Source organism: Colius striatus, unplaced genomic scaffold, assembly GCF_028858725.1.
Source record: "Colius striatus isolate bColStr4 unplaced genomic scaffold, bColStr4.1.hap1 scaffold_48, whole genome shotgun sequence".
In the NCBI taxonomy this organism is placed as follows: domain Eukaryota; kingdom Metazoa; phylum Chordata; class Aves; order Coliiformes; family Coliidae; genus Colius; species Colius striatus.
The window spans coordinates 764219-789191 of record NW_026908529.1 but is presented as its reverse complement, the minus strand read 5'-3'; the positions used below and the strand labels follow the sequence as shown (position 1 = coordinate 789191).

Below are 24973 nucleotides of genomic sequence, written 5' to 3'. Positions count from 1 at the left end.
CTGTGCCAAAGGCTGTGAGTGCCCAAACTTGTGCTTTGTTCCTCTGCTCAGCTGGGCACTCTCCCTTGGTCTGTCCCCTGTTTTGCCCTGGTGCTGTTCAGGACCTGTCTGAAGTAGGTCCCTGGGGCTGGCCAAGTGCAGGAGTGAACATGTCCGCTGTGTTGCAGTTATGTGTTACCACCAGCCCAGCCTTGCTTCCCAGCTCTTGGGTGGCAGGACTTTCCCCATCTGCCTTGGTCTCATCCATCTGTTAAGAACGGTTTCTATGAGCTTCTCTCATTCTGGTAACAGTTCAGGGCTCTCCTTTCCAGCTCATTCCACTCCCCTTATTCACATCTCCTTACCCACATCGGCTCAGCTGGAGCTGTAGGAGGCTCTTAAGCATGAACCAGCAATGTGCCCTCGTGGGCGAGAAGCCAATGGCAGCCTGGGATGCATCAAGAAGAGTGTGGGCAGCAGGTCAAGGGAGGTTCTGCTCCTCCTCTACTCTGCCATATCTACTGAGGCCTCATCTGGAGTCCTGTGTCCAGTTCTGGGCTCCTCAGCTCCAGAGGGACAGGGAAGTGCTGGAGAGAGGCCAGCACAGGGCCACCAAGATGATCAAGGGTACAGAACATCTTTCATATGAGGAAAGGCTGCGGGACCTGAGGCTGTTCAGTCTGGAGAAGAGGAGACTGAGGGGGGATCTCATTAACATTTATAAATATCTAAAGGGTGGGTGTCAGGAGGTTGGGACATCCCTTTTTTCTACAGTAGCTAGCAATAGGACAAGGGGTGATGGGATGAGGTTGGAACACAAAAAGTTCCATTTAAACATAAGAAAAAACTATTTCAGAGGATCACAGAACTTCTTCAAGCCATGAGAGGCAGAGAGCAGGCGGTGCAAGCCGGACTGCTGCATTGGTACACAAAGCCCAGCTCTCAGGACTAACCTGAAAGGTGTAAAAGATTATTACCATTCCTCAGCCCATCAGGCATCAAAACATAATTAATCAATTACACACATCTCAACCCTGAGTGCACCACTTACCCTTTCCTCTGTCTAAAACCACGGATGCACAGTTTAAAAGCCCCCTGCACACACGAGCCTCTAGCACGCACAGCTCCCACCTAAGCAGGACGTTACTTCACCTGTTTTCAGCCTGACTACTCTTCTAACAGCAATATTTGCAAATCAGTTTTACATTCCTTTGCAGGCTGCCTCTAATTCAATAAAAGCTTCTGTAGTAAAACCAGTGGAGGGGATGATTTATGTAGTCCCGTAGACAACAGCTTCAGGGGTTTAACCGAACGCCCGAGTTCCACGTAAGAGCCCGTACACAGGAGGGTTTGTCTTCACAAATGGATACATGATCAAAACAGACTTTCAATAAACACTTGCAAAGAAAAAAAAAGGGAAAAGGGGTGGTGGGGGGAAGGAGGAATAGCAAAGTAACATAATTACCTATCTCCCTTTGGTTTTCTTTTTTGTACTGTCTTCCCTTTGGGTCGTCTTTCACTTCCTAAGCAGGGGCTCCCTCCAGGGCCTGTTACCCGTATTGATTCAAGGCCGTTGGAAGATTTCTTAAAAGTAAATTCCACTGGTTCTCCTTCTTTTAGGCTTCTAAATCCTTCCATGTAAAGCTTGCTCTGTGAATAGGAAAAACACTCTCGGTTACCATTGCCTTAAAACAGTATTTACATTCATAAACAACAGGACAAATTATCCCTGCCTGCGCTCCTAGAACACACACAGGCTGAGTAACAGCTTCCTCTGTGTGAACTAGAGCGGGTGACACTACAAATTACAGCCTTGAAAACACTCTTCAACACTAAACAAGTAGCAGGAACCCATTTTCGGTCTCAGCAAAAATGAAACACCACTTTCCTGTCCTGTGGTGAAGGCTGTAGATGTCAGGAGCAGAGAATATGCCAGGTTCTGAAACCCCCACATCTGACAGCCACCAGGATCTGAGCTTCTAACAGTATGGTAAGAGAGCAAACGTTCATGTCAGAGCTCATTCCTTTATGATCAGAATGATCACAGCTTGTATTCCTTGTATTTGGGACACGGCTGTGCTGCTCTACCAATGAATAAGGGATGCAGTGAGTACGAGCAGCAGAAGGAAGGCACTCAGAACAAAGCCCACCAGAACGGGCAAGTCAAAGATCCCTAGTGAGCTGCTAGTTCAGAACCCTCCAAAAATTACCAAGTCAGCATGATTTAGTTATGAATTTGCATTTTCAACCACAGAAAAGGAAACTGTTATCATCAGAGAAAGTGAAACACACTGGTAACTCTTCTGATATTACACCGTAGCAGCAAAGCCTCGGGCAAGCTGAGGTTCACAGCAGCTCACCACTAATTCTGATGCCTCAGTTCCTCACAAATTACATACAGCAGCAAGTCTGCATCCCAGCATAAACCTGACGAATCAAGCTCTCACATAAAAGGCTCGCCGAGTTAAACGAGCTAGGTTTGGGTGTCAACTGCCAGACACTTGCAGTTTGTGCAGGACAGCTGTGAAATGTTTTCTCTCTTTGCTCGACAACTCTCCGTGGCAAAGAGAAAAATGTGTCCTGGCCAACTCTCACTCCATTTTCCAGCATTCAACAAGGGAATCTTATCTGGATGTGCCATCCCACTCCTGGCTCTAAGTAACATCTACCACCCAACAAATGCGACCGGGGATTGTATCCAAACCAGAGGGCAATCCCTGACATGCGCACCCTGCAATCATGTTGTGAGTGTTTCACGTTGTTTCAGTGGAGCACAAGAACTGACAGCTACAGCATTCACAGCTCACACACAAAGAGGGAGCTGGTCTCTTCGCAAGGATGCACAGAGAACAGGCCAGGAGGCAACAGGCTTGAGCTGATTCAGGGGAAACTCTATCCAGACACGAGGAGACGTTGCTCACTATGAGAGGAATTAAACCCAGAGAAGGAGCGTGGCTCCCTTTGCTGGAAATAGCTCAGATTCAGCTTGGCAGGGCACTGAATAACCTAAAGGCCCTTCCTTGCTTTCAGTAAAAGGCTGGAGCAGGCAATCTCAAAAAGCCCCTTCCAACCCAGACTTTCTGTGAGTCAGGTTTCTCAACTGGAATGGGAAAGCAGGATTCCAGACCCCACTTCCACAGCAGAGTTACCTCCGCGGACCTCTGCCATTTAACTCCCCCGTGGCTTTCTGAAGATGGACAACACTGCCAAGTCCACTTCCCACAGCACAAAGACTGACTTCAAAATGATAAAACCACCAGGAATATTCATTCTAATGAAACCATGTTCACCTTTGCTTCCAAAAGCCCCGAGTACCAGACCAGGTGACTTCTCACTGCTCCAGCAGCCACTATTCATAACACATCAACCACCACCAATGCTGCTCTGACTGAGCCAAAAAGCAAGCAAGAACACAGCTCTGTTGGTTAGGACCAGGGCTGTTTTGTCCACTGGTTAGGACGTGGCTCTTCTAACAAACACAACAGTGTGAAGCATGAGACAAACAGCTGACTTCTCTTTGAGTGGTATTTAAAAGGCAAGGGAGAGTCCGTGGGAGGACACAACCATGAAAGCAGAAGTGTGTGGTGTCTATTCCATCAATCATGAGCCTGGCTGGTTTTCTACGTGAAAATATCACGTATGAAAAAGGAAATGTGCAAAATTTGTCCCTAATACAACTGAAGGATGGTAATTCTTCACAGAGCAATGAGACCAAGTACCCAGGCAAGCAGGATTACTTCAAGCAAGCCCTCCACTTTGCAATGTCTGTGTGGCAATAAGAGGATCTTTGTCATCCCAGCTGGGAATACGCCCAAAGAACACATCCCCACTCCTCCACTGAAAATGCAGATCCTGCCTGTCCTGTGGGTCCATCTCTAGGTCCACCCATACCTCTTCAGTCCTTCAGCAGAGAAAACCTTGTTAAAACGAAATTACTGAACAAGTACTTTGTCCCAAACTCAAAGGTACATTAAATGTTCCACAATGGTGACAAGTCAGATGGGTGCTAATCACAAGGGGAACCTCAAGCAGACAAACCTTTCTTTCTCAGTAACACCAGTCATGGCATATGTGCTTTTGTCTTTTTGCGTAATTACACCTTAATAAAGACACAGTTAAGCCTCAGCAAGACTTTGCAGTCTCTCTGACACTTGACAGGCACAAAACATGATGTCTTCTACTTTGCTTCAAAGGAAAGTGTTTAAAATGCAATCTCAACCATAGAATCACAGAATGGTAGAGGTTGGAAGGGACATTTAGACATCATCCAGTCCAACCCCCCTGCAGAAGCAGGGTCACCTAGATCAGGTCACACAAGAACGTGTCCAGGTAGGTCTTGAAGCCCTCCAAGGAAGGAGCCTCCACACCCTCCCTGGGCAGCCTGGGCCAGGGCTCCCTCACGGAAACACTGACACAGTTTGTTCTTATGTTTAAGTGGAACTTTTTGTGTTCCAGCTTCATCCCATCACCCCTTGTCCTGTTGCTAGATACTATAGAAAAAAGGGATGTCCCAACCTCCTGACACCCACCCTTTAGATATTTATAAATGTTAATGAGATCCCCCCTCAGTCTCCTCTTCTCCAGACTAAACAGCCCCAGGTCCTGCAGCCTCTCCTCATATGAAAGATGCTCCAGTCCCCTGATCATCTTGGTGGCCCTGTGCTGGCCTCTCTCCAGCACTTCCCTGTCCCTCTGGAGCTGAGGAGCCCAGAACTGGACACAGGACTCCAGATGAGGCCTCAGCAGGGCAGAGCAGAGGGGGATAAGAACCTCCCTCGACCTGCTGCCCACACTCTTCTTGATGCATCCCAGGCTGCCATTGGCTTCTCCCCCACGAGGGCACGTTGCTGGCTCATGGTCAGTTTATTATCAATCCGGGCTCCCAGGTCTCTCTCTGCAGAGCTGCTCTCCAGCAGGTCACCCCCAGCCTGTGCTGGTGCAGGGAGTTGTACAGGGCATTATTAGTGCTCAAAAATGTTTTTCTTCTTCCCATTTTACCTCTGACAACAGGAGCTTTGTTTACAAACAAAACATTATCTTTACACGGGTGATTTTTAGTATTTTTAAAAGCCAAAGGAATGGAACAGTTTTGCTTTCACAAATTCTGTTATGCCAGGGTACTTTTTTTGTATGTTTTTTCCCCCAGCACTTCTAACACCACAAAATGCTGCAAATACCCCATTCCAAATGACTCGCACAGCACCCTCCTTGAATACACACCAACAGCTTTCCAGCGTTACAGACGGATTTGGTGCTGACTTCTTGTGTAAATGCTGTTAGCCAGCTCAATAGATTCTCTGAGGTTGCAACAACAATTCAAAGCCACAGTGGAAAAGCAGCATTTGGAATCCAGCAAAACAAATGTAAAACCCGAATCCTCCTTAACTTGTCTGCAGCGCCGCGACAAAAAATGTCTGTAGAGTTGACAATTCAATGTTGAGAGACCTAGCTCGGTATTTTCCTCACATTACTTAAACAAATAAACCCCAGACAATTAAAAGCAGCCAGAGTTTCAAGTCAGTGAACCATTTCTAGAGCCCTGAATGGGGTGTGTGGGCACGGCGCCAATGAACAAAGGGAAAAACCTGAAGGCAACGTGCTTTTCCTCCTTTCGCTCTCTTTCAGCTGTCAGAGGCTTTGCTGTTATTTTTACCAGCAGTCAATACAGTGATTTCAGGCTTGAGCTTTTTCCCTTTTTCACTTGACAGGGCCACTTCCAGTATCCCATTACTTCTCGCTATTTGAAGCCCGTAAGGTAAAGCCTCAGGCACCTCTGGTGTGAGCAACACCTTGGTTCAACGCTGTTTTGTGAGAGTATCACCAGTAACACAACCTAAGTGGGGAAAAAAAACCCCACCATCCCAAGTTCTTGGAAAGCGTTTGCTAAGAGAAAACAGAAATCAAACCACAACAAATAGAAACTGAGTGGACAAGGTGGCCCCAAAGAAAGGCACCTTGTAAGAGCGCTCACAACTCCCACCAAGCGCTAGGAAAGAATGGAAGTTTGGAGTTCAGGCTTATTACAGCTCCTGATGAGAGTACACTGCTATCACTAACGTGTGGGGAGCAGACAACAGGCTGCCCATAAGTGCCTCCTCACAACAGTCTTGCTATTTCCAGTCAGGGCTGTGAACAACTGCTGTCACAGCCATCCAGTCCTTTAGAGGAGGAAAGAAGCTATTCAGTGGCATTTTGCTTAGATCACTTATTTTCTGCATCTCTCATTTCTGCCCCTTCTTTCTCTAGTGACTGATTGATTGCTGGGTACAATGGCCAGATGCCACAAGAATGCTGCATTTCCCAAGGTAAGAAAACAGTTTTTTCCTCCAGAATTACCTACAATTAAATCCAGACATGAAGGAAAGCATATCCTGAAGCCCAAGCACACCAACAATCCTAATAAACTGTCTCCAAAACACCCTTGTACAGCTCTGTCAAGAGTCATCAACCTTTGAATACATCAAGAGCAGAGAGCAAGAGGACACAGAGCAAATTCCCTTGAACTGGATCTATATCTAGTGCCTTTTCCTGCATTAGGTCAAAACCAGAATGTGTTGTACGCTGCACACACAGGGGCAAGCACTACAAAATGGTACCAGTTACACCACACAAGAGATGCTGCAAGGACTTGTGCTGTCGTAGAATCATAGAATGGTAGGGGTTGGGAGGGATCTTTAGAGATCATCTAGACCAATCCCTCTGTAGAAGCCACCAAAATATCATGTTATTAATCATATAATTTGTGCTTAAATATAGATCCAGCCTGCTGCAGAGACTACCTATAACGTTACTATTCCTACTAGTACTCCTCTCTCATAACATTATTATTCCATTCTCTGCATATATGGAATTTTCTCTACTCAGTTTTCCTTCTCCTGTGCTTTAATGCCAGGCATGAAAATCAAGCTGGCCTCTTCTCCCATTTCTTATTTTAAGTATTTCCTCATGTCATGGTAGGCACAAGAAAGAGTTTCAGGATTCGGTCCAGTGAATTCAAAGGCATGGTTCCTCCTGCTCTACCTCACTCTCACATTGACTCGGGAAGAAAACTGTTTACCTCACTTGGTAGTGTCATGTTTTCTGCTACACTGCTGCTCCCTGAATCAGTCCTATGCAGAGTCAAAAAACCCACCAACACACCCCAAAAGAAGTCACACAAGTCTGTAGTCATGGCAGGTAAAGCTGTCCTGGGCCAATTTACCACTTACATTGCCTCGGTGACCTGAAACCCCACTGTGAATCCCAGCCAGATGATGATGCTCTCTGAAGTTGATGCATTTAAAAGCATCTTCTCTTGCCAAACACCAAGCTCCCTCCTCACAAGTGTTCCCTGGCTATCAGCTGCCCACACTGCATTTGGAGCCCTGCAGATCTCCCCAGGACAAAGGCCCTTCCCTTCCCTTCCCTTCCCTTCCCTTCCCTTCCCTTCCCTTCCCTTCCCTTCCCTTCCCTTCCCTTCCCTTCCCTTCCCTTCCCTTCCCACTGAGCCACTCCTCTCTTGGGCAAGCCCATCGCTTCATGCAACTGAAACCACCTCCTGTTCTGTTCCAAATACTCAGCTGCTGTAAGGCAGTTTTGGGGGTGGAAGATAGGAAGGGTCGCCCACCATAAAATCCATCAGTGCCACCAAGTCAAGGTCTCTGGTTACTCCCACAAGAGAGACAAACATGCTGAAACCTGCATGGTTTCAGAGATGGCTGAGCTGTCTCCTGCTGGAGTCTCTCTGTGAGTTTAATGGTGAAGACAGAACACAAGGCTACGACTGACTCGTTCTAAAAAGCACAGTGAGCACACGGGATCTAGCATGGAACTGATCCAGTGTAGATTGTCCCATGCACACAGGTGGAAGTGCAAAAGCACAATGTACAACCCACACAGTTTCCTGCGTTTTTCAAGTACTGAAATGTCCTCTGGTGTAAAGCACAGACTCAATGGCAGAGTTACTACAACTAAACCACAGCTTCCTCCAGATTTACTACACCTCTCTGGCGTCGCTAACCACATTTTCAGTAGCAACTGCAGCACCTCCGTTTCCCACATGTACTCTACAACGCCGATAAGCTCGGTCTCTGTGCCCCTCTACACATCCCCCAAGCACAGGAATGACAATTCCCTAGGCCAGGAGATGTTTTAGCTGTATAAAGGTTTCCCATCCACCTCTCTCACCACCTCCTACCATCCTAAGAGACTACACACAGTTAAAAAGAGACTAGGCACAAAGGACACACCAAGGTATGGTTTATCAACAGGCAGCACGCCAACGCCGACAGATTGTTGGGAAGTCAGAGCTTACATTTAGTGTTTATTTTGTAATTCAATTGATTTAAAATGCCAATACACAAGTGAAACACGGAAATGTGGTTAAAATATTTGTTTACCAAAACCAAAGTCGCCGTGCACACAAACAGCAAGACAAGGGTATCTGACAAAACCGATGGGATTCCAGTGTCATTGCTCATAAAGAAGAGTTAAAGAGGCTGACAGTTTCATTTAGGATGAGGGGTTTTTTTGAGTTGTAGCTATTTTCACAACATTGCCCACATTGTAAGACCAAAACACCATAAAGGTGTCTGCTATACCTTACCATAAAAACGTTAAACAGCAAGACTTATCCTGTACTAACAATCCCTGACTTACAATTCAAGTTTTCTAGTCTTTCCATGGGTTTTTATCATGGTTAATCCTCTTAGCTACTCTTGCACAGCAGATTGTACATTTACTGTAAGAAACTATGAATTAGGGTATTGTTTATTAAAATTTATGTTAAGCTCAATGTAAAGGTTAAGCGACAAAAGAAAGGAAAGTACTTATGCGAACAGCTGCAGGACATCACTCATGTGAGATAAGATAACTGCAATTGCCTTCACATACCAGACACCATTTGTGTAAACAGGAGAGATACTGCTCAAGGATGACTACAAGATGTTCTAAGGGACTGGCGAAGAGAAGAAAAACAACTCTATCTAAGTGAGGGATCAATTATAAAACAAAGAAGGAAAACTTCTTACTCAGCAAGCACCGAAAGACAGAAAAAAGACCCCTCACAGTAACTGAAGCATGCGCAGAGCAGTTCTCCTACTTTACGGCCACGGATGCAAAATGTATAAAAAAGGACTGTTTAAACTAATCAGTACGGCAGTTGGCGGAGCGCAGACTCCCCTGTCGTCCAGCGCTGTCTTTGCTCTTATTCTACTTGCTACAATTAATAAAATTATAATTGGCTTATGATCCATTGTGGTCTCAATTTATGACATTTACTAAGGTTCTGATTATTTAAATCTGATTATTAAACTAGCTAACCTAATATCCCATCAGTTCTGCCGACTTACGTCGTCATCTGCACCTTAATTACATACAATTCTACCAGAATTAGAAAGGTGGCTTAGATATTTAGACCTATGAATAAAAGAACAGTTTTGTCTTAGAGGAAGAATGAACACAACGTTATTTTGGTTGACAGCCAGCAGCGTGCCCAAGTGTGACCAGCAGGACCAAGGAGGTGATTGTTGCCCTGTACTCGGTGCTGGTGAGGTCTCACCTCGAATATTGTGTCCAGTTCTGGGCTCCTCACTGCAAGAAGGACATTGAGATGCTGGAGAGGATCCAGAGATGGGCAACAAAGCTGGTTATGGGTCTCCAGCACGAGTCTGATGGGGAGGGGCTGAGGGAGCTGGGGATGTTCAGCCTGGAGAAGAGGAGGCTGAGGGGAGACATGATCATTCTCTGCAACTACCTGAACAAGTAATCAATGACATGACATGGCTTCAAGTTGCCCCATGGAATGTTGAGGTTGGAGCTGAGGCAGAACTGTTTCCCTGAGAGGGCTGTCAGCCCCTGTGCCAGGCTGCCCAGGGAGCTGGGGCAGTGCCCAGCCCTGGAGGGATCCCAAAGCCGTGGGGCTGAGGGCCAGGGGTTAGTGGTGGCTGTGGCAGGGTGAAGGCAAGGCTTGGACTCCACGATCTCAAAAGTATTTTCCAACTAAAACAACTCTATGAGTCTAAGATTTTCTATTTCAAACCTTTATCACTGTTTTTGGAGGGACGGGAGTGGCAGATCACCTACATATATGGCAGTCACAGCACCAGAGAGCAGAGGCACTACTAACGTGTCTCACATGGTTCAGGCATAACAGGGAACCAGTGGGTGACCTCACAAGAAATTATTCTTTAGAAACACACAGCAGTAGATGGAGATGGTGTTGATTCAAAAAGTGACTTGAACTTAGCAGCAACTTTAAATTATTTGTAACCGTATTTAACAGTTCTCTAAACAGCTGCATCCCAAAAGCTGACAGAAATGCTGGTCTGCAGCCACTTCTATTATCAAAGCATAAGCTGTATTCTGTTAGGAAGGACACATCCCATGTTTCAGTGAAACACCTCTGAATTTACAGCAGTACAAATGAGAAAACAGGGCAAAAGCCTTCTAAAGTAAACAAGAGGCTGATTAAAAGGATTTTTACAGAGGAGGACAAGGGATTTTCACAAAGAATTAAACCCATTGGCTCAGGTATTGGGGAAGTACTCAGAAATGCTTGAAAAAGTGTACTTTTAAAATAGCATCTTATTACTATAGTTCCGATTCTGTTTATTGAGGAAGCAATTATGAAACTGGAATGACACATATCCAGCTGCATTAACCCAAGGACAGCAATGTTGGCTTTTGCTCAGCTCACACAACAAAAGACTACTTAAGTATTATTTAAGACCCGGATACTGAATCTGTCACTTTTATGCCCCAATTTTAGCACGCTCTGCCAAAGAATGTTTTCCAAAACCTCATGAAAGAAGGTCAAGGCCAGCTGCACAGAAGGACACAGAGGGGTTCCTTCGGGACAAGTCCTTCCCCTTACCATCTGCTGACACAGCTCCCACCAACGCTCCTGGGGTAGAGCAGACGCAGAAGTAGCAGCCTGTTAATTCTGAATGTGTTTGCTTTTGTGGCTTGGTTTCACCTCAGACATGCCAGACATCTCATTACGAAATGCAGGCAGGTGACTAGTTCTGATGCAGTTACAAGGCAAACATTCCACAGGAGGAATGCTTCGAAACGCTCCATGGTTTAAAAGCTGCATCACTTAGTAGCATCCTTTCAAGACAACTATTTGAGCTGTAGACTCTCCACCATCCTTCATTCAGCACATTGTTTCACAGGACACTGGTAGCACACACAGGCTTCCACTGCCTGTCAGGGTACAGATCCAGACTGACAAAGGCAGCACAAAAATTGAGTATCTCCTCTTCTAAATACCCTTTCCATACCGAGGTATTGCAAGACCATGTCTTCACTCAGTCTCTTTCCTGCACAAATGCAACAGTGTGGTCTCAAAGACTGCCCAACATCAATCAATCAGTGAAAACCACCAACCCTCCCTGCACCAACAGCTCAGTACCCCCAGAACCCCTGAAACCCATGACAAAATACAGCCTGAAATCTCTGCCATCTATATTACTCCTTTACAGGTCCAATAAAAGTTGCCTGCTCCCTCAGCTGTTTGCTTTTTATGTCAGAAGTAAACAAACTCCAGGCTCCATTTTTATTGGACTGTTCAAAGAGAAAGTTCCAGAGGCTAAAATCAGAGGTACATCACATAATAACTATGGTGCAAGAAATACAGCTGAGTTTTGGGGAACAGTAAATTCTGTGTATGCTACTCACAGACTCCTTTCAGTGACATTCACACCAACGTTTATTCCCAGGCTACCATGTAAGACGCAGCCATTAGTAGCTGAGAACACAACACAGTATGTTGGGGGGTAGCAGGTGAGCATAAAGCCAAGTAAGCACAAATGAAAGTGAGAGGAATAAAAAAGGGTTAGGCTTGCAGCTGCATGTGCAACTTCAGTTCTTTTCTAGGTTTGTCCCTCCTTGGCTGTACAAACTCAGTTTTCCCTTATCATTGTTTATATACATGTGTGAAGGCAAATGTAATTTAAAGCCAACTCCATAACCTAGCTTGATCAAATAGACAAAGAGAAGCCAAATTAAACATGGGGCCACACAAGGTGCCCATTACCAAGTATAATAAAAGGTTAGCTAGAAAGCTCTTACTGGGAGACAAAACTACTTGCCAGTAGCTTAAGTTCTCTAGACACCTCTTACATATGCTACAGGGGGAACAGGCACGTTGCAGTATTTAACCACAAAGGTTTTTGGAAACACAGGCAGTGCCTACACTGGATGTATTTGCCCAGCAGTTCTTGCACCAGCAGCTTCCACAGGAGTATCCCATTGGGAGAGGAAGGGAGCAAAATCAGGGAAAGGGGCACAGGAGAATGAAGGCTCCTGAACAATTGCTCAGGCTCTGGCCAAATGAGCTCTAGTGATTACCAGCAGATTCCCTTGGGTGTGGGTCAACCACTCATTTGTGTAGTCTCTGACTTTCAGTTATAGCTATGGAACATATAGGGGTGGAGATAACGAAGCTGGAGATGCAAGGAAGTAAAGCTACCAGGGAAAACTGAGAAACCATGCGTGGGAATGGCTCAGCTTTTGGTAAATGTGGTTTTGGAAGATGGTAGATGACATTGGCACATGAAGTAACTTGAAAACCTTGAGTAGGAACACAGTGAACCCTTCAGGGCAGATTTGTTACTACTGTCTTCTGCAACACCAAAATACCACACCACTTCCCAAAAATACAGGAGCAGCAAGCAGGCTGACATCAACACGAGTGGGAGTCCCACCTGCAGGGCTCTCTGTGTTCCACCTTAGTCAGATCCCTGAAAACATTACAACGTAGAAGTAGAGAGGATACACATACCAGTGGTGTGAACACAGAGCAGATGCTGTGCTCTCTTCCCACCAGGCTTGGATAGCTGGAGGACACGCTTACTCCTTTAGATGAGTCAGATTTTGCTCACTCAGTCAAAAAAAATGATCTCCACCTTCAGGTGAGGACTCAAAACTGCTACAGATAACGACGGAAAGTCTCGTTGTCTCTTACAAAACACATGTAGGATGAAAGGCATAAATGCATGAGCAGGTAAGGATTTCATCAACCAAAGGACAACAAGGTATTGATACCTCAGTAAGGCTGAGTTCCAGCAATGTTGGATAATGCAGTCAATGCCTCTCTGATTAGAAAGGCACAGTCTAAGAAAACGTTCTGTGGTAGAGCTCTTGCATTTCTGTTCAGTATGTTGCCAAATTTAACCTCATCAACCTGCTTGTTTGATATTAGACAAGTTCACAAAGTACACTACTAATGGCTGCATCCACCAAATAATGCACTAATTCCAGAAGCTGGCCACTGCCTTACACAGCACAGGGAGGATGGCAATGCTTCTGCACCACCTTTTCAGTGTCAGAGGACACTATGATTTGTGGCTATGAGGCTGCACAGAGTACTGCATGAAGGCTGAGCAGCAACATAACCAGCAGGCACTGCCACACAATCACAGCTGGAGAGTGGATGCCGTGAGCTGAAGTATATTCTGAGTACACACACACACCCCCCAGGGGAAACCTCGCACAGGACAGTTAGGACAGGTGAACAACTGCCTCTTTCAAGACACAGGTAAGTAGACAACACAGGTAACATCCCTGCCAAGGCAGGTCCCACCTAGATCAGGTCACACAGGAACATGTCCAGGTGGGTCTTGAAGCCCTCCAAGGAAGGAGCCTCCACACCCTCCCTGGGCAGCCTGGGCCAGGCCTCCCTCACTGAAACACTGAAAGAGTTTTTCCTCATGTTTCAATGGAACCTTTTGTGTTTCAGCTTCTTTCCATCACTCCTTGTCCTGTCATTGGATACAACAGAAAAAAAGGCTGCCCCAACCTGCTGACACCCACCATTTATATACTTATAAATGTTAATAAGATCCCCCCTCAGTCTCCTCTTCTCCAGACTAAACAGCCCCAGGTCCCGCAGCCTTTCCTCATCAGGAAGATGCTCCAGTCCCCTGATCATCTTGGTGGCCCTGTGCTGGCCTCTCTCCAACAGTTCCCTGTCCCTCTTGAGCTGAGGAGCCCAGAACTGGACACCGGATTAAATTAATGTTTGTTTTCTTCCCCAAGCTGAGCAGTCCTGTCTGTTTTCACTTGAGGCCGTAAGTGGCAAGTGAGCTCTCCCTGTCCTTGGAGATTCCAAAGGCCCTCTGTACTTATGGCTGATGGTGGTCCTTTGTTCCTAGGTGGCCCTAAACCAGGACACATTTGTCTAGAGGACCATGTAGGCTTGGTAAACATTCTGCTCATGAGCAAAACGTGATCATGGGTTGAGATGGGAAAAAAACCAAAACCAAGAAACCCACACAAAACTCAGGAGACTTTAACCACATTTGTTCAGCTGAACACATGTGAATGATTCTGAGGCCAACCCTATATAATCTCTCTTTCCCAAAAGACATACCCCTTTGATTCAATGCATCTTAAGGACAGATTCATAAACAGCTTTTTTCTTTATAGGCTCACACTGCTGCTGCATCTCCCAGCTATGCCCCATCGTGTGAATATTCACTTTAACCTTACCCTTTCCTTGCATTCTTGTGGCCATCACTAGTCACTGTGAAGCTGCTGCAGCTCATACACCACGTGGGATTTTGTTATGGACACGGGAACGTTCTTCAGAGTAACCAGGTGCATAACTGTCTCTTATGTAGACAGGTGAGACACTTTTGAGGTAAGAATCATTCTTACAAAACAAGTGTTAACACGAAGTAGGAAGTCAAGACTACACAAAACTACAGTCAGGTTGTGTGGGTTTTTAAAGGTAACACTGATTAGACTGATTAATCACCCTCTGTGCTTCCAGAGAGTTGAGCCCCCGAGGCTAACAGTGAGAAGGAGAAACTTGAAGAAAGGGAGCGGATAGTTGGTGGCAGAGTTGGGACATTTCAATGCACAGGAAAGAGAGAACAGACACAGAGCTGAGAGATACATCATTCTCCACAGATTAAAGACCTCAGACAGTTAAAACTAGGAATAGGTGGAGATGCAAGATTAGTCTGCATCAGTAACATGTTTGCATTTTCAATTCAGCTGTTAGTTTAGAAGAGAGTCAAAGCAGCATAAACCACCAAATGGATATTCCAGCACAATTTAAGGACAATATATATACATATATACCAAATCTATATACAGCTCATGCCTGATAAGCTCCTCAGCGGATCATAGATCATATAATGGTAGGGCTGGAAGGGACCTTTAGAGATCATCCAGTCCAACCCCCCTGCAGAAGCGGGGTCACCTAGATCAGGTCACACAGAAACGTGTCCAGGTGGGTCTTGAAGCCCTCCAAGGAAGGAGCCTCCACACCCTCCCTGGGCAGCCTGGGCCAGGGCTCCCTCACGGAAACACTGACACAGTTTGTTCTTATGTTTAAGTGGAACTTTTTGTGTTCCAGCTTCATCCCATCACCCCTTGTACTGTTGCTGGCTACTATAGAAAAAAGGGATGTCCCAACCTCCTGACACCCAGCCTTCAGGTATTTATAAATGTTAATAAGATCTCCCCTCAGTCTCCTCTTCTCCAGACTAAACAGCCCCAGGTCCTGCAGCCTTTCCTCATAAGGAAGATGCTCCGGTCCCCTGATCATCTTGGTGGCCCTGTGCTGGCCTCTCTCCAGCACTTCCCTGTCCCTCTGGAGCTGAGGAGCCCAGAACTGGACACAGGACTCCAGATGAGGCCTCAGCAGGGCAGAGCAGAGGGGGAGCAGAACCTCCCTTGACCTGCTGCCCACACTCTTCTTGATGCCTCCCAGGCTGCCATTGGCTTCTTGCCCACGAGGGCACATTGCTGGCTCATATTTAGCTTATTAGCAATCAGTTTATTAACTGATTTATTAACATTTCCATTGTCTCTCCATCCCCAGCTGAAGGCAACACCAACATTCTGCTGTTTTGCAACAGAAGGGACTGCAGTTTCATTCATGTTTCTGTGACAGTAGCTTCCAGCTCACTTTCCTCCTATACCTCCACCTCACCCTGGCAGCTGTTTGCATCCCTGGCCACCCTTCTATGGCACAGACACTGACCACTCTGACTTGTGGGGATCATGGAGCTTCTCTGATGTGAACAGTGGCAAAAATCAGATACCAAATTTCCCCAGCTGGGTCTGCCACGCAGCTTCACAAGCACTTAGGCTAGCCCAACAAGGAGAGTGCTATAAAAGCCCCTGAAGCTTACTGAGGCAGCAGCAGCGCTGCCAAATGTGAGAGTAAGACGGCTGTAGGACTCCCACCGAGAAGGGTGACTGCAGGAGTTCCAGCCTCCACCTGTTCACCACGCTGCTACGGCAGAGCCAGCTCAGCTGCTTGCAGAGCAGCTGCTGACCTGCTGCATCTTACAGCTTTGCATCTTAGTCAGTGCCCATTCTCCCTAGTGCAGCGGACTGTGGCAGCTTCCACAGCTGCTCTGTGAGCAGCTGAGCCATCTCTGGAGGGAGGGTCTGGCATTCCCTCTAGCCATCTCCCAAGGAGCTCACCTCCCCTTTTACAACTCCCCAAATAAGCTGAGGAATAGCCTGCACATCCATTTCTCCAACTAAATGCGCTCTCGAGAACTGTCTCAGGAGACACTTCTGCACCTTGCATGCAGAGGTGTTCACTGATACTCTGCTGATGTAAAAGCAATTCAAGGATTTGCAGTTCTCACTGGTGGTATCTAGCAAGCAAAAGCTAGCATAGACCTGTCCTGAGTTACTGTCCCTTAAAAAAACCCTAAGTATCACATAAAACCTTTCTACCAGTTACGATAACTTGCAGCTGATTTAACAAAAGGGGAGGGAAAAGCACCCTTAAATACAGGGAATGAAAAGTGTATATATGGTATGTCTGTATTCCTTTGTGTTTGTTTAAGAAACATCATAAATGGTCTTTAACTTCTGTTTCTAGGTTCACAGAACCACAGAATCTCAAGGGCTGGAAGGGACCTGGAAAGCTCATCCAGTGCAACCCCCCTGCCAGAGCAGCACCACCTAGAGCAGGGCACACAGGAACTCATCCAGCTGGGTTGGAATGTCTCCAGAGAAGGAGCCTCCACAGCCCATCTGGGCAGCCCCTGCCAGGGCTCCCTCACCTCAACAGGGAAGAAATTCTTCCTTGTGTTTCTTTGGAAACTCTTCTGTTTCAGCTTGTCCCTGTTTCCCCTTGTCCTATCACTGGCCATCCCTGAGCACAGCCTGGCTCCAGCCTCCTCACACCCACCCTTGATGGATTTATAAACACTAATAGGTTCACAGGAACTTTCTTAAATCACACCTTTAAGGTCACTTTTATACACTTTTGCAGAAACTGATGGGCCTGATTTTGCTTCTGTTGATAATTAGTGGAGAAAAGTGACAGGAATTACCAGGTTACATAAGGAAGATGGATTAAACAACATTTACACCAGAGTATACTTTGTAAAGACTCTAAATCAAAACTCTGGATGGCTCCAGATAGACTTACTAACTACCTCAGTAATGTAGTTGCAAACCAGGACGAGCAACAATAACATTTTTTCCCCAATTCACTTCCTTTTAGCTTTGGTTCATATATCTGCTTTGATATCTTATGTTTGTGCCTCAGACAAAATATCCTCTTCCTTCCAGCATCCCAGCCCCTGTGCACAACTTCCTCAGCCTTCGAGAAAGAGAGGATAGCATGCCCTGGAAAGTGTATATACCTACTACTCTGCCAAAGAGGAAAACCTCTCGAGACAAAATAACCCCACTGCAGGCCTCTGTCTGATTTTTGCTTGTCAACATTTCAACCTCTTCAACAAAATCTGACTGAACAGCATTCAGGTTTAACAGAACTTTCCATGCACTTCAATACCACATGCATCTATTCATCAAAATGCACTGCAACGTAGGGTTTTGATGTAGACAGATGAAATCTGGAGGGTGTTTCCACAGATGGTGGCGGCTCTGTTAACTCTAGTACTGAATTTCAAGCTTCTTCAGACAATCACCTTAAACCATCAAGCCCTCAGTGAAGTGTTTCACCATCTGCCTAGGATTTGAAATGTAGGACTGGGCCTAATTAGTAGCAAAAATAAACAAATAAGGAAGGAGCAATCCCAAACCAGGCTGTTCTGCCCCACACCACAAACCCACTGTCCTCATCACCTCAAGCCAATTTTCTCTGTGTGCTCCAGCACAGCCGGCGAGTGCCAAAGCTCAGCTCTGGATTTCCAACACTCACCCAGGTTCTACAAGATCCCTGATACACGTGCTCACTGCAGACACACATTTACTCCCCGTTTGCTTCCTTCCTCAGCTTCCCTCTCCAAATGCCACTAGCTACTTCTGTTTTGATTAGGACTCAGCTTTCCTGGTCCCCAGTAGAAGTCAAAGACGACAAGCCTGCAATAATACGCTCTACATGGAGACTTCTGCACTTCAAACAAGCACTGGTATGTACTATTTAACAATGAGAAGCAATGTGATATTGACCCCACTTGCTTGCCCAGAACTTCCAGTTTCCCCAGGCAATTAAGAAGCTTTTTACAGGCTCATAACAATGCAGAAATGGCAAAGATGTGCTAGATGAATGGATGCATCCTTGCAAAAGCACGAGGTCACATGTGTAATAATATATGCCAGTCAGCATTCAGCGTGTCATGTCATGCCCAACTCGATCTTAGGATAAAGTAGTTAAACTGTGGCTAAAATACCAGGAATTTGAAGAACAGACACTTGATGGTCAGTCAAATTAAGGGAAAAGGTTTCTTTTCAGATGCTGCTTACATGTCTAGTTTTCCATTCATTCCTCTGTTCACAATCATACCTGAATAGTCTCAGTAATTTTCCCTCCTTCTTTTGTTACAGGTACAACAACAGGAGCAAAAATTACAACATCTATAGGACAGCACAGTGCAGGAGGACTCCACGAAAGAAAAAAGGCTCTCTTCCATCTCTACAAACCTTATATTGGCAGTAACTTGCAGCAACATTAAGAATTTTCAGATGAAAGTGAAAAATTTCAAACCAACCATGTTCCTTTCAAGGAGAAAACAAAACACACCAACCCCTGCGTGCTGCTCCTCCCTTCCTTCCTCTCACCACCTCATGAAAGACGATCCCAAAGGAGGATCAGGTTTAAGGTCCCAGTTCAGAAATCCTGTCGCAGTCCCTTAACATGGCAACAGCTCTGGACTTGAGAGCCAGGTCCTAACAAACATCTTCTAAATGGAACAACCCATCTCATCCTGAGAGACCACACTGCTCAGGAAGAGACTGGCAAATCACAACCCTTGATACTCACAACTGCGTTATTTCATTGCATCTGTTTACCTCCAGCACCCTTCCCTCCGTTACCATCTTTAACATCTGAGACTTACACCAAGCAAAAGAGAACAGACACGTTTCCAGCACATGCAAGTAAAACGAAGCCACAGCATTCAGCCTCACTGCCAGCATCCAAAAAAAGCTGCGAGTACCATTTTTCAGCACAGAAACAGATCCACAAGCCTCATCCTTTTCTCTGACCTGGGGAAAGCTCATGTGCACCACACAGGGTTCCACTCGCCTCACCTCTCCAGTCTGCTTTACCCTTTGACAAACAGATCTCCTCCTACAACTTCGGGAGAGCTGTTCACACGCAGCTATGTGCAGAATTCAGCTCCTAACAGACAAGCAAACTCTATTATTCATTCCATGCCGACTTACTGAAAGCCCAAATGACCATACTGAGACAAACTCACCCAGGTGAACATTCCTTGGATTTAACAGTGTTACAAAGGACCAACTGCTACTCTTCCTCTTTTTGTTTCCCATCTACAAGAAACCCAGTGGACAAGGCACGTTGCTGCACTGGGCATGGCTTGTCTTTGGAAAGCAAAATCGGGCTTTAGGACTTGTCATTTTGATACGACACTGACTCAAACACTTGACCCAAGCTTAGAAGGTGTATCAGGACAAAGCTGAAAAAGAGCAAGAGTGTAGATGTTTGTAAGGGCACCATATTTACACTGCACACACACACACACACGTGGCTGACGTGCTCCGACCTTACATAATGCATCTAGCTCCAGGCACCTTATCACCAGAAGGGTAACAGCAACCTGAGCGTGGTTCAGAGCAGATCAATCAAAATGATCAATGCTGAAGGAAGGACTTGAAAGGCAGAGCTGAAAACTCCATAGTGTGGCTGTTTCATGAAGGGAACTTTCATTGGGTGAAGGGGAAGAGAAGTCCCAACAAAAGCATCATCCATCAGAAGTACATCAATATGCACAATTAGCAAAGGACTGACTGGAGGAAAAAACCCATCTGTGACTGTAATCTGCTCACAACCAAGGGGGGAACTCTGACAAGAGAGTAAAATTATCTATTGCAAGCTCAGAACTCTAGGTGTAATGAGACTCAACAGTTAATTTCCTCAACTATTACAGGAATTTTGACTCCACATCCAGTAAGTATTTTACCCACAGCCAGATCTCATCAACTGAGCACAACCTCACCATGAAAAGGTAAAGGAAGGAAAGATGTTGTTGCAGGGTTCAAGCTTGCATTGACAGGAGCTGGACTGTGTAAGAGAGAAGCTTCTTTCTTCTGCCTGGACTGTACAAAACGATACTGGTAGCTACACAGATTGCAGAAGGCCTGAACTCATGCAACACTATGCACACACAAACCCACGATGAAGCGTGTTCAAGGCATTTTTGAACAGCAATATGTTGTTCCAACACATTCACAAGATAACACCTTTGCCTTGAAAAGGCCTTTTCTGGTGACTAAATTTCTCAGATTAATGAAACTAACAGGAAGAGGGGCTCAACCACCTTTCAGGCAACGGGCTCTGTTGTACAAGCAGCACTGCTGAGCAACATCACTCATTTAAAGGCATGGTTGTGCGCTGGCTACTACTGTTACCACGGGTCAGTTAGCCAGCTAACATGGAAGCACTGTGTACAGCAATAGAAATGACCTGAAATGTACTCTGAAACAAAACAGATGCTGCTGCTGCACGTGAAACGGAGACAAACTGCTTTTGACTGATAGAAGATTCACATTACTTTATGTATATCCTAGATTTCATCAGAAAGGAAAAGGTGACAAATGTGTTTTGTCATAAGAGCCATGCATTGCATACACACACACACACACGTATATATACATATATAAGTAATATCTTCACTCAGAAAGACACATCTCTCAGTAATACTCCAAATGACCCAGGCACAGGGTTCCCATGCGATGACACACACTCTTTTTCACTGCATTTCACACTGTGATAGGTCTTAGAAACCCAAAGACACTGATAAACTGTAGATGATTAAAGCATAAACAAAGATGTCTCACATTTCCTTCTTGTTCCCTCCTTTAGGGCTCACAACTTCATGCTTCCCACATGCTTGTTGATTATTCTCCATTACTGCTTTCCATGTTTGGAACAGCACACCTTATTCACATTTAAATGCATTGCACTGTTGTGCAGTTGGATGCACTTGGATTTTATTTCCACAGCTCTAAGGATATCTTTGTTCCTAAATGCATTTGTTTTTTTAATTAACAACGCTGCCATTCTTCATAAGTTTCTATTATTTGGGAAGCAAAAAGAATGACACAGAATGACAGAAAATCGGATGGAAAAAAAGGCATTTTATCCTTGAAGTAAATTCACAGAGCTGTAAAGAGCAGTTTCACCAACTGAAAAGGTAGAAAGGAGGGAAGAAAAGAGGGGAAACCAGGAGGAAGGGTGCTCCTCCTTTGATAAGCACTGCATTCATTCAGCAGCAAGGGGCATGGGGGAGGGGGAGAGAGCACCTCCCGTGCCAGTACAAAGCAGTGAGTGTAAGAATTTGGTACATTCTCTGTCGGATTCTAGGCTTTGTGGATAATTCCAAATGCAAGCAGGTAAGACTGATATTCAGGCCCTGAGGGCCAGGGTAAGACAGTAGGATCAGAAATGCACCCCAGCAAGGAGCAACGGCAACAGCAGCAGCATTCCTCCCATGTTTCGGTCACCTTCTAATTAACCTAATGAAAGGTGTATTGTTTAAAGAAGCCTGATGAGAATTACCACAGATATGGCCAAGCCATCACAGGGAACAGTGAAAGGGAATCACTGCATAATCGTGGAACACCCCCCTGCCCCGTCACTGCCAACGTCACAGAAAATGGCCAACCACGTAAAAAGTTAAGATGCCTTTCTGCCTTCCTAACGTGGCCCTAGCCAGACCCAAATTGTCTCTCTAGCTGATAGCGCTCTTCTGATCCCAGAGAAGACGTCGTTGCAACTGCAGACTAACAGAAGGGCTCCTGCTTCACAAACCACACCACAGAGCTTGGGAATAGCTCCCTCAGCTTTGTCATTTTGTCCGTGTCTGGCATCTGGGGCTCCTGTGCGTGAAGGCGTTCATGCCAGCTCCCACGTCCAGGCTGCTCTGCTTAAAGCTAAACCCGAGGGCCACACGGCCCTCCTCTCCCCAGCAGCACGACAGAATTGGTCCCAGTTCCTTCACCTTTACCAGGTTTGGGGTTTGTTTTTTTTGTCTAGGAAGGAGTATTTTAAAACCAACCAAGCAAACCACACACACGCTTCAGAGTATCACCACAGGGATGCTCCCAGGTCCCAATTACTGCAGAATAACTCTGTAATTATGTCTTCATTTCACTAACTAATCTCAGATGAGCTTTTAAAAAGCAAGAAAAACGTTTGGAGTCGTATTCAAACGTTATCTGGATGAAACCCGACATTTATTTATCCTTTTCCAAGCTTAATCCAGTTTAATTGAAAACCTTTTTTTTCCCCTCCCCTTTTCCAAAAGAAAGGCACATCAGCTCACAATCAGTCTGGTGACAAAAGATAAACCTTGTTAAAAACAAAAGCGTGGCATTTGAAAACAAACAAAAAGCACGGGAGCAATTTCTAACCAAGCAGGACCGTGTGAAGAAACACCACCAGTCCTTCGCTCAAACCTCCAGCCACAGAGACTAAGCGCAATCTAAAGACCTTATTTACTCCAATCGTACACCGCCAACTATCCGAGGCAACGCTTTTAATTACAGATGTACCTAAAGACCTAGGAAAAAAAAACCTAAGCTTACTTCTCTTCGCGTGAAACCGGAGCCCCACTGAGCTCAGCCAAATGTGGCTGCCTGAGATGGAAGGCAGGGGAAAAAAAATGAGTCTTACTTGGTGTACAAAGACATCAACTGGAGACTCCAAGGGGCTTCCCTCTCGGTTGCTCATGGAGATATACCCGAATCCCATTCTCTCATTAAACCATTTGCAATGGCCGGTTCCGTGCAAAACCTGGGATTCCTCCTCTTCCTCCTCCTCCGGCAACTTCCCGGGCTTGTCTCCACCTTTACTCGCCCCTGCTGAGGAAGAGGGAAAGGCGTGGGGGGGCGGGATGGGGAGTTGGGAGTGGTGCGGGGAGAAGGGGGGTGGAAAAAGAAGGAAGGTGGGGGACAAGATGCAAAGGATAGAGTTAAATTCTGGTAACAGAATTGGCGCTGTATGAAGGGGTCACTACAGAAGGAACGAGGGGGAAACGACAACAAAAAAAATCAAACAGAACAAGAATGCAAACGCAAACGGACGAAAGATATTTTTTTTTCGTTAAGCCCTAAAACAAGCAACTTCTCCCCAAAATGCGTGAATAAAAAAGGGCAATGAAAATGCCCGGAGGTTAGAGGGAGGAAGCACCGCGGCACGGAGCCTCTCCCCCGCCCTCTGTGCCTGGGCAGCCCACGTTGCTGTACATACGTGCATTTTTCCATTTAACTCCATCTTTCAGCCACATTACAGCCCGGAACGCGATACTTTACTTGAATATTGCTGGTTTAAGACCGATCCCATTTCTCAACAGAAAACTCTCAGCCCAATTAGTCTCTCCTCGCAAGGTGCAGGACCCAAGGGAGGGGGGAGAGGCCGGTCGGGGAAGGGGTGGAGGAGAGAGAATAAGCCAAATTGGGTAGATTGCACAACTAGTTACTGCACATGCGGCGCCGAAACCACTATTTTGCACCGTGTCTCCATCTCTCCTTGGAATAAACTTTCGATTAAAGTTGGGACAGGTGTACGGCCGTTTTCTCTCATCCCACCACGGCAACTGTGCTTAATCAAACAGGAACAATTCAAACAATAGCCCCCTGAAAGCTTTTCAAGTTGTGAATCGGTGTGGGTGGTACGGAACAGTTTCTTAGCTGGGTAACAATGGGTTAGGAGAAAGCCCCCTTGCGCGAGCTGCTAAAAAAGGGTAATGCATAGTTGGGTTAAAGGGGGAGGGGGGGAAAGGGGGGGGGGGGGTTAGAGAGAACGAACGAGCGAGTGAAAATCATAGTAAAACAATAGAAAAAAAGAAAATTAACCTTCGGCCATGTTGCCCCACGGGCCCTCTGCTCCAAACTCGTGAGATGAAAACTTTCCCTGCGGATCGAAGTGCTCTTCTGCATGGATCTCACATCCTGATTTTGAACAATCGCAAATTTAGCTCGCATGGTCTAATGTCCTTTCCCTCTTTCGCTTTTCCCCCTTCTCCCTGGCTCCGTTCCTGTCCCCTGTGCACACGTGACTCGGGCAATTACATGCTTTCTTGTGACTAATTTGAGATCAGATCCTTCAGGGGCTGGCAGGAGGCAGGAGCAGCCAATCGCCATTTCCACTCGGCTGACACGCCACAGTAATTTATGAATGAACAAGAAATTTCCAACACGTCTTTTTGGGGGGGTTTTTTTTTGGTCTTTTTTTTTTTGGTCTATCTGTGTTTTTTTCCCCCCACCTCCTCCCGACAGCTCATCTGCGGCGCTTCGTTACGGGAAATCGCCATGACGTGTCGTTCTGGGCTTTCTGCAGTCCCGTGCCTGCACCGAGCCGTAGGAAGATCCGTGTGTTTGCAGGGACGACCCCGAGAACAACGCGCGTGGGCTGAGGCGGACGTGCTTTACCGGGGGCTGCCGGCGGGTCCGCGCACACGCGGGATGCTGACGAGGGACGGACCGACACGTGTGTGTGTGTGTGTGTGTGAGTGTGTGTGTGGACACGCCGGCGATGCGCCACATCGGCGTGTGGCACCGCAGCGACAAACACGGGCACACGCGTAGCCGTTTGCACCTGAAG

At 46.2% G+C, this 24973-nt stretch overlaps 1 protein-coding gene across 1 annotated transcript; it reads right to left on the bottom strand.

Annotated features, from left to right (window-relative positions):
• Positions 1-1440: 1440 nt before the first annotated feature.
• On the bottom strand, positions 1441-23713 carry LOC133629508 (protein lin-28 homolog B-like). The gene is made up of 3 exons (XM_062020165.1): positions 23683-23713; positions 23045-23232; positions 1441-1629 (listed from the first exon to the last, which is right to left on the bottom strand). The coding sequence occupies exons 1-3, from the start codon at positions 23711-23713 to the stop codon at positions 1441-1443; spliced, it is 408 nt and encodes a 135-aa protein (XP_061876149.1).
• Between the last annotated feature and the right edge of the window lie 1260 nt (positions 23714-24973).